Raw genomic sequence first — 13,608 nt, 5'->3', positions numbered from 1 at the left:
CATTGTCTTAATCATTCTTTTTTCTTTTTTTTTCCCTGCCTTCCCCTTATATTTTTTTCCAGGTGCGGTTAGAGTGGCCAACAGACCTCACAGTGAACCCTCTAGACAATTCACTGTATGTCCTGGACAACAACATTGTTTTGCAGATCTCTGAGAACAGGCGTGTGCGAATTATTGCAGGGCGCCCCATTCACTGCCAGGTGCCAGGCATTGACCACTTCATTGTCAGCAAGGTGGCCATCCATTCAACCCTGGAGTCAGCCAGAGCGATCGCTGTATCTCACAGCGGGATACTCTACATTGCAGAGACAGATGAAAGAAAGATCAACCGTATACAACAAGTCACAACCAATGGTGAGATCTCTATAATCGCTGGAGCCCCATCAGATTGTGACTGCAAGATTGATCCTAATTGTGACTGTTTTTCAGGTAAGGCGATGCTAGTTATTTCTTGTCTCTTATCTGTTGAGATCCCTTGGCACAGCTGCAGATTAGCAAAGTGACAAGGGGGAGGAGAGGCGAGCAATGATGCAGTTTCGTTGGAAAGACAAAAGCCTTATCAGCAGCTCTTTGTGGATTTAATCCATTGGATGTAGAGATGCGAGTCTTCCATCTGGCACTGGAGGAACCTCAGCGTGGTCTTAGCTTTTCCTCTTTTGATACAGAGATTACACATCGTTCAAAATTAGCTCCAGGTCTGCGTTTCTGCGTCAGCTATGTTTGCCCATGTTGAAGATGGTACCAGCCCCAGTCCAGAGATTGCACCTAAATGCTACTGGGTCCGGCAGCCCTTCTCACTAAGAAGAGCACCAAGGTGTTTCATATCCAGTGAAAAACACTATTTTATGCCTTATGATTGCTTGTGTCATGCTGCACAACCAGCAAAATGATGCAAACACATAATGTTCAGAATTTCTTCTTTGCGTGTTTTAAACTGGAACAGCCAGCGCCAGGCGCACACTGCACCACTGGACATTCTCAGCAACACTGCTCCTCCCCCCTGCGTGCACCAAAAGAAACTGTGGCGCTTTTTTTCATAAAAACATGTTTCATTATAGGGCAAAGGACAGCATTCTCATATAGAGAGGTGTGCAGTATGTTGTCCTCTTGTCATCTCGTAAGAACCACTGTGTTCAGCTTCATAATGTCATCATAATTCTTAAGCCTCCCATTTCAAGTAAAAGGTTAATTACTGACAAGAAGACATTAAGTATGTCAAGAATGGAGAGAAAAAAATGTAAATGGTCTTCCAGAGAAGGTGGTTTGCTGACCGAGCATTGCAGTCATAATCAAAGCCTCGCATGCACTGCCAAGTGCTGCCAGCTTCGGTTACGGCTGTGGTAGACCAGTGTTGAAAAGGATCCTGTTCAGGGTTCCTATTAAAGGAAACTACCCTCACTGCTGAAAAGTTAAAAACTCTGGCAAATCTAATGATTGTGCCAGGGCTGGGTTGGACAAAGGCAGGGTCAGAAGACCAGGTAATTTGTCCACCTCCAAGGAAGCATAGGTTATGCTCAAAATCACCACCAAATTTAATTTCTCAGTCAGGAGAACAGGAGCAATACAAACCGTAATACGTTTTTCTCAAAGAATGAGGTTTAATATGCTTTCTTGCTAGTTACAGAAAATCCTGCTCATGTAAAGTCATTTTGATATTCACATGCAGCCCATAATAATGCAAATATCCTTCTCAAACCTTAAAACACACAAACCAAGTAAAATCAAGTAAATACTGGAAGGGGTGGTTTCTCAAGGCTCTTTCTGACTATTATTCTTGTTTAGTTTTCATGTAGTGTTGAGTTTTTAATAAATATAAACTAATCTTTACTTCAGTGTCATTTTAGCTGAATTACTAGGTTTTATTTTCTCTTTGTTTTATTTTCAACACGATCCTACTTTAACTACATGCCAACAGACAAATAGGGATGAAACTTCAGGTGTCTCTTTTTCTTTCACAATTTTGCCATTAATGCTTTCCTGAGCAGCGGGCTTTTGGCCTTAGAAAAAACGCGTAAATTAGATAATTTATATTCTTGTTTGTCTTCACTGAGACTGATTTAGAATTGCACCAACCTTAGATAATATGGATTTAATTAGTTGGAAGAAGATACTGTTTTATTGACCTGTAAATAATACTGAGCAGAAGTAGTGTGTCAAGCTATGGGGATGAGCTTAAATGTGGACATTACAGATTACTAAAATTACCATTTCTCCTCCAGGTGATGGTGGATATGCCAAAGATGCAAAGCTGAAAGCACCTTCTTCTCTAGCAGTCTCTCCTGATGACACACTGTACGTAGCCGACCTTGGCAATGTTCGCATCCGTGCAGTCAGCCGAAACAAGGCTCACCTCAGTGACACGAATATGTATGAGATTGCATCGCCAGCAGACCAAGAACTGTATCAGTTCACCATCAACGGCACCCACCTGCACACGCTGAACCTCATAACGAGGGACTACATTTACAATTTCACCTACAGCGGCGAGGGGGATATCGGCACCATTACCAGCAGCAATGGGAATTCCGTTCACATCCGCAGAGACACGAGTGGGCTGCCCCTGTGGGTCGTGGTGCCGGGAGGCCAGGTGTACTGGCTGACAATAAGCAGCAATGGGGTTCTGAAAAGAGTTTATGCCCAAGGCTACAACCTAGCTCTGATGACATATCCTGGAAACACGGGGCTTTTAGCAACTAAAAGCGATGAAAATGGATGGACAACTGTGTATGAGTAAGTCCGTGATATTAAATGCCTGATGTAAGGAACCCTCTTTTAAATGAACAATGAAATTTTTTTAGTCAGTTCTAGTAATTTAAAAAGGCACCCTGCTACTAACAATGCATGAGAAAGGACAAGTAGTGCTGTTGCACAAGCTTTTACAATGAAACACAACCATTTCTTAAGTGCCAAAGCCTGTTATATGTAAAAGCTCTGTACATAGTGTTCATTATGTGTCGCAGAAACTGCCTGAAATCATATTTCATTTTCACTTTGTTATTGTGAATGTGTTTCTCTAAATGAAAATATGATTGTAGAATTTTCTGTAACTAAAGAAGTAGAGGCAAGTTGTGATATGAATAAGGAATTTGCGAAATTCCTGAGGAAGGCAAAAGGGGGGAAATTAGCATATTCATCAGAGAAGGGAGTGTTGTGAGAGTCTCAGTGGAAGGAATATTCAAAGACAAGAGTGGACTTGTCTCTATCAGCAGGGGAAGAGTATATATAATAACAAAAGAATATGTTGTAGCAAAAGGCTACATATAACAGGAGTAGGAACAGCGTTGTAAGCAAGACGTTCAGGAAACCTTTGACGGGACTTCTAAAGAGCAAGACAAGACAGTTAGAGATGCAGTCAGAACATCCCATTCTCGTCCCAGAGAGAGAACAACCCAAGAGGAAGTTCATTTTTGATTTATAAAGAGGTGCAATGTATCAGGATTTCTCATTATTTATAATTAATTGTCATAATCCCTGTTTGAGGATGTGACAAGTGATGGATGGAAATCATATGTTAACATTGTAGTATTAGTTCAGCGTCTTCAAGGAAGATAATAATGCCTGCTTTCTGTGGAGCATAGGAGTTCATGGTCAAAAACTACAATGAAAAGCCATCCAGGTGAGAAATGAACAGAAAACACATTGAGGAGAATTCAGTTACTGCATAAGTCACCTGGAGAGGTAGTTGAGTCACCATCATTACAGGTTTTTAGACTTATATTTTCTTAAAATGGAAGCAGAATAAAAGCAGAGAAAACTGCTGCCTAGTGCATGGGATATTTTATTCAAGGGGATGTTTTTCCATCTTGCCCTCTGTTATTCTGCCAAAGACTAAATTGATAGGGTGGACATAAGTATAAACCATTAGAGAGGGCCATTTTTGATAATATGTGGGAAAACAAAACCATACAGGGCCTTCCTGGTTCAGTTCTCATTATCAGACATCTATTGATATGAATTTAAATTATCTTGCAACAAGACAAAGCTTGTTGTTGTCCCGGTGCTGTTTAAACACTGATCTGAGTGTTAGCTTTTATAAGCAGAACTGACTTAAAATATATGCTGCTTTGTAATAATTTCAACAATGAGTGATCCATTTAAATCCCTACTTGAACATGGCATCAGTCCAGACCATGGACCAAAGACACTTTCGAAAAGCTTTTACAGTAGCTCCAAGTCATGCCTATTACTTCTCAAAATGCTGAACACCATGAACACCATACAATTGTGGTGTTCAGATTCTTTTTAGTCATGTGCTTCTAAATCTCGGTATTCTTACTCTGGCCCATTGACATCAAGTGTAAAGCATTTTGCAGGATTAATGCTTGTTCCTCTTGTCTTCTGGCAAGTTGTTAAAGTATATCTCAAGGATATTAAGATCTTTTAAAGGACTTCACTTGCTTAAAGTGCCTCGCATTGTATGTAATACAGATTTCTTCACAAAGAGATAGCTGTGTCTTGAAAGGATTGATATTATGTATATGATTGCCACAAAGAAATTTTGCTAAATTAAGCAATTTTTCATACTTTCACAGCCTTAACTGCAGGTAACACTGTCCTCACTGATGCTTCGCGTTGCCCGGGGTTTGCACAACCGTGCAGTTCTGCAGTCTAGATCAGACAGTAGAAATGAACAGAATTACAGTTGCTGGCATTACAAAAACAACATTGGAATTAAATAGTGGCATCATGTCATAAATATTTATGTTCAGTGCAATATTTTAAGTCATTTTCGTAATATATTCCAAATTCCTGAATGGCTGATACTCATTGCCCAATCTGCTGCAGTCAGAGGGGCAGTTGACTATAATCAGTGCTGCGCTGAGTAGATGTGCTTTCAGGAGGTGCTGCTCACCTTCTGCCATAAATAGTTCATGGGGCGTCATGGTCCATAGTCATCCTTTAACCAGATGTTATTTTCCAGACAGGTCATATTCTGAACTGACACCTGATTTCAGTTTGAAAATTACATTTTTTTGAAGGGGTTACTTATGTGTGAATTGCTTCTGAGTCCTATATGAACATAGTATTGAAGCTAAGAGAATTATCATACGAGCAACTTTCAAATTGCTTGGAATCATCTTCTCTATTTAAGCTGGATTTGCATTCACATCCAAAAGTTCAACCCATGGCACTGTCAAGCTGAAATAGGGATGAGTTTGTTTAACAACACGTATCACACATACTTGGGAATATGAGCAAAGATAATGAACTGTTCAGAACATCTACCTATATGTCAGATTCACTCACAGAGGGAAATTATTAAGAGGTAGAAAACCACCTACAAAAGTACTTGTCATCCATCTACTCTAATCTGATGGAATGGAAGTACTGAAAGAGCTCTTGCATAAAATTATAGCTAATGTACAATTTTCAGTCATCTAGATTTTTTAATATTGTATCATTAAAGCTGTAAAAAGGGAGGGGGAGCGCTGGGCCTCTATTAAATCAAGGACAAGAAAACACCTGCAAGAAACAACTCTCTCTGAAAAAATTAATGAGACCGCTTTCCCTTTGAAACGATATAACTCTTAACTGTCCTACACATAGAAATGCAAATGGATTGTGAAGCTATATCCCCAAGTGTGCATTTCAAATATTGGTGAGCACTTTCTCATGTGAGTACTGAAATCAATGCAATTATTTGCATGATTAAATGGTCACTGACATGATTAACAGTGGCATAACTGGGCCCCAAATTAACATTGAGAAATATGTCATGACTCTGCCCCTATTAGTATGGGTAGGACATCGCTTTGCAGGAATTGAGTCCCAGTGTGCTACTATTCATCATGTGAAAGGTGGCAGAACCTCGGAGGGCTGGGTTTCTTGGAGCAATCTGGAATAAGAAAAACCTGTAAAGATGGTCACACTGTGGAATTGTTACCGGGACACTAATCTGCATGTTCTCCTTGAAGTCAGTGGGACTATCTACATGAGTCCATTGGCAAGTGCTCTAGCGTCATTATAATTCAGTACTGTATCTGGCCAGCCATCCGGTAACAGTTTCCCCCATTTTCAGCTGCACAGGGGGTTTTGTAGCTCATCAGCAGCACTATCAGCAGCAAACCTGGATCCTTAGCAAAGATGGATCCTGAGTCTTGCACGCAATTACATTCCAATAAACTGGCTGCATTTATGCCATAAAAATGCATGATTTGGGGATTTTTCTATGGTACGGTAGAAAATCCAAATAACCTAGTAAGCTGTCGTATCTATTTGATCAAACGGTAAATGAAATACAACTGCCCAATGTCCACAGAGTTTTCTAATGCTGAAAGGTAGTGATCTGAGTGAATTTTAATCGCTGGGTGTGGCATCCAGTCAATTTACACAGAACCAGCGTAAGGGTGGAATATAAATAAGTTGCATGATGTATGTGAGGGCAGTAGGAGGTGAAAGAGAGAGAGAGATTGTACTGTATTTAACATTTGATTAATTTATTTGTCAAAAAACACAAGATGGTCACTGTATCATTCTGCAGTGTTTTGTTTGAAAATAACAGCTGCTCAATTTTTCTTTTTTATATTGGGGGAAGAGAAAATTTCCTGATTTTTTCAGCAACACTTCTTGTGATACATAGATTTTGTCTGAATAATTAGGGGGAAATAAAGATCCTAAGGAAATTATGCCAGCACATTAAAGTGAAGGACATAGCCAGATCTTCTGTGGATGTGAATTGTAGAGCTCCATTGAAGGCGGTGGAGCTTTGCCTCTTGATACACCATCTGAGGATGTGTTTTGTCAATGACACACAATAGTTAATAGATCATGAAAACTTAATTATACTTTCCTACCTGCACAAATAGGCTTCTATTTTATAAACACGGCTTGGTTTTACTCAGGCAAATACATCTGCAGTATGTATCAGTGAGGTGTCTTGGGTGAGTAAAAACGTGTTAGCACCTATAAGGTTTTTAAGAAGGAAGGCATTAATATGAAGCAATATCAAGCACCAAGTGATGTTGTGCATTGTTTTCCATGTGAACCATCAGAAAGAACAAATATATATGCGGAACCGAAAAGACCTATTAGAAACACTGCTCCAGAGCTTTTGAATTAATTATTGACTTTTTCATAACATGGCCCAATTCACATAAAGTACCTTAAACGAAAAGAGTTTCTTTAGCGTTGATGAAATTTAGGTGAGCTAAAATGTGGTGCTCTGGATTCTGGTGCTGTTACTTGTGATGAGAAGTTCCTGCTGATTTGAGTAGGCCCATGGGAAACGTAACGCAAGAGTAAAAACCATGTAGGCAACTTAATCGCTGCAGATTTCAATCTAATTTTATCGCTATTGTTACGCTTTAGGTCCCCTTTTTAAATTCACCATTCATATTATGTACTTCACACACCAGCAACAAAAGGCAGGTTTTGAGTGTTGCAGGATCTAAGAATTGGGTTTATTTAAACTTATGGGTAAGAAAACGCCTTTTGGGGGGCGAGTTGGTTGCCTGAATGCCGAGTGACCTCCAGCGGCCGCCCTCCTGTATCACATGCCAGCGGGTTAAACCCCGACAGTCTGTGCACAGCGCTGAAACCTCTGGCAGAAGCTGAACGATGTAGGGAACTTCTCATACTATTCCTAGTTGCATTTTATCCAGCACCACTAAAAAAGAGTCTAAGCAGGAATTCAAATTAGGGAATGAATGTATTTTGAGTCAATAAATGGGCCAATTCTTACCTTTTTACTTATTGTACGGTGTTGATAATGCTTCTTGCTTTTTTCCCTTTTTTTTTTTTTTTTTTCCTTTTAGGAGTGTCTGCAAGACAATACTGATGTATTTTCATGGCTCTCTAACATGATGTCTTGCAGGTATGATGCCGATGGCCATCTGACCAATGCAACCTTCCCGACTGGGGAAGTCAGCAGTTTCCACAGCGATGTTGAAAAACTGACGCGAGTGGAACTTGATACTTCAAACAGAGAGAATGTGATCACAGCCACAAACTTCTCAGCTACCTCTACAATATATACTTTAAAGCAAGGTAATTAAAACATTTCTGTTATTTCTTCCCTAATTATTATGTTTCAAAGCCTAGACATTATTGCATTCTTAACTGTTTGCCAAAAAAGACATTAGAATTAGTTCATTTGTTTCGTCCTTGCTTCAGTACAAATAGCTAAATACTACTTATAATTCTCTTGGGGTACCAATTAGGAGCAAACCACAAGTGATTTCTTTTCCTCCTAGAAGAGTCCCGTGGATGGATTCTAGTTATTGAAATCTCTGATGTCTCCAGGCTTTACGTGCTACTTTCTACTTCAGTGTCTGGAGGGCTTAGGCCGACCTATAATACATTGAGCTTTGTTATCCTGAGAAATACTGCCCAGAAGAATGGCATGCTCGACTGACGTTTTAGCACTGAAATGCCTTGTTTGGCCAAAGCCGTGAATTCTTTCTGGTAGTGCTATGTCCTGGTGACGGCACTTGTATGAAGGAGGAAAGCATGACCCACCTCTGCTGGTGGCTGCCTTGGGGATGAGATTTGGACTCAAACCCTGTAGACACCACAGGCAATATCATGTCTCTCGAGAAGAATTTACTCTCTGCCTAATGGAAGTGCCCCAGTGTCCTCCTCCAGATTTTGCAGATTCATCACCAAAGTTCTGGTTTGATATAGTTTAATCAATCTATGTTTTTTTCTCCATGTTGATTTTTTTTGTTGTCAGTGGATTGTTCAGGCTTTGAGGGAGCAGGTGCTGGGAAATAGCACTCTGATTTCTGGTCTGCTGTAGAAAAGCTTTGTAACTCTGAGAAAATCACAGAACTTTTCTTTCTCTCAGCTTTTGATCTATAAGAAAAAAATAGGAAGAAATCACCTCACAAGATACTCACTCATTCCCCTTCACTATTGCATTGCAGAAACAGCACTGAATGAGTGGAAATAATTATATTATATTGTCATATTGCCTGTTAGTCTAGTCTGAGTGACCCGTCTGCTCTCTTGCATCATCTACTGACTGCCTGATTGTATGTTTGTCCTTAAATCTGAAACTCCTCAGAGTTGGTATGTTACCAAATTCTGTCTCAGGAAATTGATAGCACACCATGGGCAGTGTCAGAACTGAACGGCTGTAGTTATTATTATAGGTATCATATTTATGAATTCATATCATTTGCACGTTTCCCTATCTCTCTGAAACTATCACAAAGCACCCTGTGAACAACCATTCAGACATGGTATCCTAACATCTGAGTCACAAAGTCTCTTTTAATGTAATGCCTGTTATCTTCACTTTCTGACATACACAACTATTTTGTACATATTCACATCTCAAGAGCTGGAGCAGTTACTTTTGTGTGGACCAGCTTAAAAAAAAAGGATGCTTTTCATAGTCTCTAGCTGGTATTTTAAGCGTGATATTTTCACTTTGTCTTTTAGCACTAAACATTCAGGCTCGTGATCGAATTGCCCCCTGATAGCTGAGCCTCAGTCACCTCCTGCGTGCGTGTCCCTAGACTGACCAGATGCCAGGCAATGTGGCACAGCTCTTCCTGGAGTGGAGGAATGACAGGGCACAGGCAAAAAAAAGGGAACGTGTAGTGGCTCTATGCCTTTGTGTCCTTACAGTGGAGACCTGTTCTGGACCCTCTGCGTGCTTCTGGCAGTTTTGGGGAGGGGAAGGAGGCTGTGCTAGGTCATCCCAGCTGCGCTCAACAGCCCTCTGCAGCACAGTCCTGAGCCTCTGGAGCTGCTTGCGGTGCCACCGTTGCTGACCCATTCATTTTTCTGCCAACAACTGCTTCTCAGTGGGTCTCTTGCACCAGGCTTTCAGGCTCGTGGCTGACCATGACCGTCCTCTACCCCAGGGTCCTGCTGCTAATGGGGAAGAGGAATGATACAGGCATAAGGGACAGAACGGGAGAGTAGCCATAATCCTAGACATTTTTAAAACAGCTTTCATGCTTGACCTTAGATACTCATTGCAGTCATTCAAGCAGTACACTAGTCTGTTTACAGATCCCAATGTGATAAAATCATCAGAATATTGGTGCTCAAAACCCAGCCTATGGGTTTACGTACTTTTAGGCTGAAAGCAAAAACTCTATTCCTGCTGCAGGAAACGTTCACAATGGAAATCATCAGCCCAAACGTAATCAAAAGCTTTTTGATATGGGAATGCCTGGAGGTTACAGGTTGCGAAAAAATCACGCTGCAGTTGGTGTATGTTCAGCTGTCTGTAACCTAGGGACAAACAAAGCGCTATTGCACCTACCATTTGCTGCAAAAATGTGGCGATCTGAACTTTTCTCTCTTCCCTGTTTTTGCTTGTTGTTTTTTGACAGATAACACGCAGAATATCTACCGGGTCAGCCCAGATGGGTCTCTGAGAGTCACCTTTGCCAGCGGAATGGAAATCACACTTAACACGGAACCTCATATTCTAGCAGGGGTTGTCAGCCCCACTTTAGGGAAGTGCAATATCTCCCTTCCTGGAGAGCATAACTCAAATCTCATTGAATGGAGGCAAAGGAGGGAGCAGACCAAAGGCAATATCTCCACATTTGAGAGAAGGCTAAGGGTAAGGCTTCCTCTTGTGTGAAGTGCAGTGTTCCCTTTGAAAGCCATTGAACTAAAATCATGTTGAAATGTTCTACTTTGTAAGAAGAGCAATGGAAAGTTTGTATCAATGGTGGTCCCCAGCCATGAATTTCAAAATCAAACTTCTCTGACAGTCACAGGGATGTTTGATCTCTGTTTGATTTTGGTTGTGAGATTTGACCTCAAGACATAATTACTTTTTTTCTTCCTCATCTTTTTCAACTAAGAACTTAATTACAGCTTTGGAAGAAGCTGTGAGCAAAGAACTATGCGTAGTTACTCTGGCACAGCAGCAGAGTCGGAGCCACATTCTGCCCCTCTCAGATATATCGACTTTCTTTCTTCTGGGGAAATAAGAGGTGCCAGCCTCTGCCTGGGGCAGAGGGTCACACAGGGCACACCTTGGGCGTCCTGGCCACTGCATTTCCTGCAAGCCAGAGTGACGCAGAGCCTCCCCGTGTGTGCAGACAGGCTGTGTACTCTGCCCTCTGCCACTCGCTCTCAGGCCCCTCACTCCCTCTGGCTGGGTTACGCTATGGCGCTAATAAAGAATTACTTTAACATTGCATCCATGGTTTATATTTATCTGTGAGGAGAACTCACAGATTACAATGACAGATGGTCAACATTCAGCATTTAATTAGGTAACACTAAGGCTCAAAGACACCGCTACCTTGCAGAACAGGTTTTTTACTAAATCAGTTCTGTTTTTCACATGAATACTCCTTAAAATGCCTGTACCACTAGTATGTATGACTGGGAATTTTGGCTTTAAAAATATTGCATTATTAACTGCAACCTGCCTGGATAGGTATTATCTCTGAAGGCACATCTGTTAGCTCTGAAAATATAGAGATGGTTATTAAAATCTCTGGATTGTCTTTTGATTATGAGATCCTATCCAGTTTTTAAAAGTGTGTCATCTGATTGGTTTTCAACTGTGCTGATCAATCAGAAATGCAAGACTTGGATGATCTGGCCAGACTGGCTACTGAGTGCGAAACACCCATTTGAAAGGACATCTTTCAGATTTGACAGTCACCGTTACTTTATTAGGATCTTGCAAGTGGGGAAAAACTTTATTTATTTTTTCTTGCCCATCTTCTGACTGCCTCCTCTCTAGCACAGTGTGAGTCCTCATAGCCCTGTCTAGGGAGGCAGCTGAACTTTTTACAGTGGCAAATGTGCATTAAGACGGCAGGATCCGAACTATGGCCTCCAGGGCTCACATTACCTAATCAATTGATTTCTGTGCGATATTGGGCTTAAATAACTATGTGGCACATTTTTTTTTAAGGATCTTATGTAATAAAAGTCTTAAACAGAAAGGATATAGTCAGTCATCTATTCTGCTTACATTGCCAGGGCAAGTTGTTCATGACAATTATATTTAATATAACTACTTCATCCTGCACAGTTTTCCTATTATGCAGTTTATATTTTCTATTGTTGAAAATGATTGCGGGTTCTTTTAATTCATTTTCACTTGCTTCTGCGTGATCCTTAATATTGCCTGCCAAGAAAAGGGAGGAAATTTACAAACTGGTCAGGATTAAATGGATTATGGCTAAAGGCATAAAATGCTCATTGAAATACTGCAACACTGAAGCTAGAGCTCAACTGATTGACCTACCTCTGGATCAGTCTGTTGGTGCATAGAACCGCTTCTGTACTCCTTTCTCCCCCTTCACCTTCATCCACTGAGAGGTTGGAAGGTGAAGGAGAAGTGTAAGAATGACTTTGATGTGCTGCTGTCTTATATTCTCTGTCCTTCCGAAAATACCCACTAGAATCACAGCTGTTGAACATAGCAGTGTTATTTCTGTAAATTGTGTGGGTTTATACCTACCCAAGATCAAGGAGGCTTATGGATTGTCTCTGCCTACTGAGAAGGACAAGTCAGCTGCCTGTATTACAGTCTTTTCCTCTTCCATGACTGTGCTGAGCTCTAGGACCATCTGAGGGCTGTCAGGGCAAGGCTGAAGGGAATCTAGTGGGTTAGCACATTAAATGAGGATTTGATAGTGGAAAGGAGGAGAAGTGTTCTGCGCATAGGATACACCATGTAAATAGGCGAAAGAGAAAGGGACAAGTGGACTCTTGAGGCTGTTACTAGCAATAAGAAGGACTTTGGAGGACAGGTGAAATACATGGGTCCTGGAGTTCAGCTTTAGCACTGAGATGTTTCCATGGGATGCTGATGAAGTGGGAAGTCACTGGAGGCATAAGGAGCTGGAATAGTGCAGCTTGACAAGGAAGGCAAAGGAGCAGCAGAATTTACCCGGAGACAGCTACCTTTTCTTGGTGATTGAAGGAAATTTACAGGAGCAAAAATACCATCGTATAGTGTGTTTGAAGCAGTATGCCAGATAATGAAAGGCATCTGGGGCTTACTGTTGACAGATCCTTGAGTACTGCTGGGGAAAAAAAAATGTGGCATGATTAGAAGCCCTTATGCTGGATGAGGTTCTGGTGAGACCTTCTGAAAACTTCTAGTGAGTTAGATTTTAAAAAGAAAGTTTTTAAGCACTTAATATGCCATGACTGGCACCATAGGAAGTGTGTTAGAAAGCTTGCAATGTAGGGCAGAAAGAACTACTCTGAACTTTGAAAATGCATGTAAAGAAAAGCTCTGGGAATTGGACCAGTTCTCAGTGGAAATGAACAGACTTGCAGGAGGCCTCAGTTAAAGAAAAAAAACCCGCACAATGGCAGTTTTCGAAGGGGAAAAAAAAGCATAAAAATGAGGTTTAAAGAAGTTACTTAGAGATCAGTGCTAATACCATCATTGAAACAAACGGCTTTAAGGGCTAAGAGGTATAAATTAGAAGGCAGGTAACTGGGGATGAAATAAAGGATGACCTAGTTGAAGAGAAGAAAGCCTTTACTTCTCTGCCTGGTCCTAACATTTTTAATGCTTAATCACAATTAGCAACCATCTTGAAAGCATGTGACACTATTAGTGTTATTTCCAGTTTTGGAAAGAGGCCACTGTTAGCACATTCTGAATAATGCTGTAAATGGTGTGTTTTAAAAAGTGGGATTTTTGCATGGTGCAAATTC

General features: G+C 40.9%; 1 protein-coding gene across 9 annotated transcripts in view; it reads left to right on the top strand.

Annotated features, from left to right (window-relative positions):
* TENM1 (teneurin transmembrane protein 1) overlaps positions 1-13,608 on the top strand; it is a 900,761-nt gene that overhangs the window by 873,293 nt on the left and 13,860 nt on the right. For all 9 annotated transcript variants that reach the window (XM_063345747.1, XM_063345755.1, XM_063345753.1 and 6 more), the window contains 4 exons: positions 63-429; positions 2,220-2,730; positions 7,814-7,986; positions 10,290-10,525. In XM_063345747.1, the coding sequence (XP_063201817.1) occupies positions 63-429; positions 2,220-2,730; positions 7,814-7,986; positions 10,290-10,525 (1,287 nt within the window). The remainder of the gene's footprint in view (positions 1-62; positions 430-2,219; positions 2,731-7,813; positions 7,987-10,289; positions 10,526-13,608) is intronic.

This window comes from Chroicocephalus ridibundus, chromosome 9, assembly GCF_963924245.1.
Source record: "Chroicocephalus ridibundus chromosome 9, bChrRid1.1, whole genome shotgun sequence".
Taxonomy (NCBI): domain Eukaryota; kingdom Metazoa; phylum Chordata; class Aves; order Charadriiformes; family Laridae; genus Chroicocephalus; species Chroicocephalus ridibundus.
The sequence above is the reverse complement of the archived record's forward strand: the minus strand, read 5'-3'. Positions and strand labels throughout refer to the sequence as shown.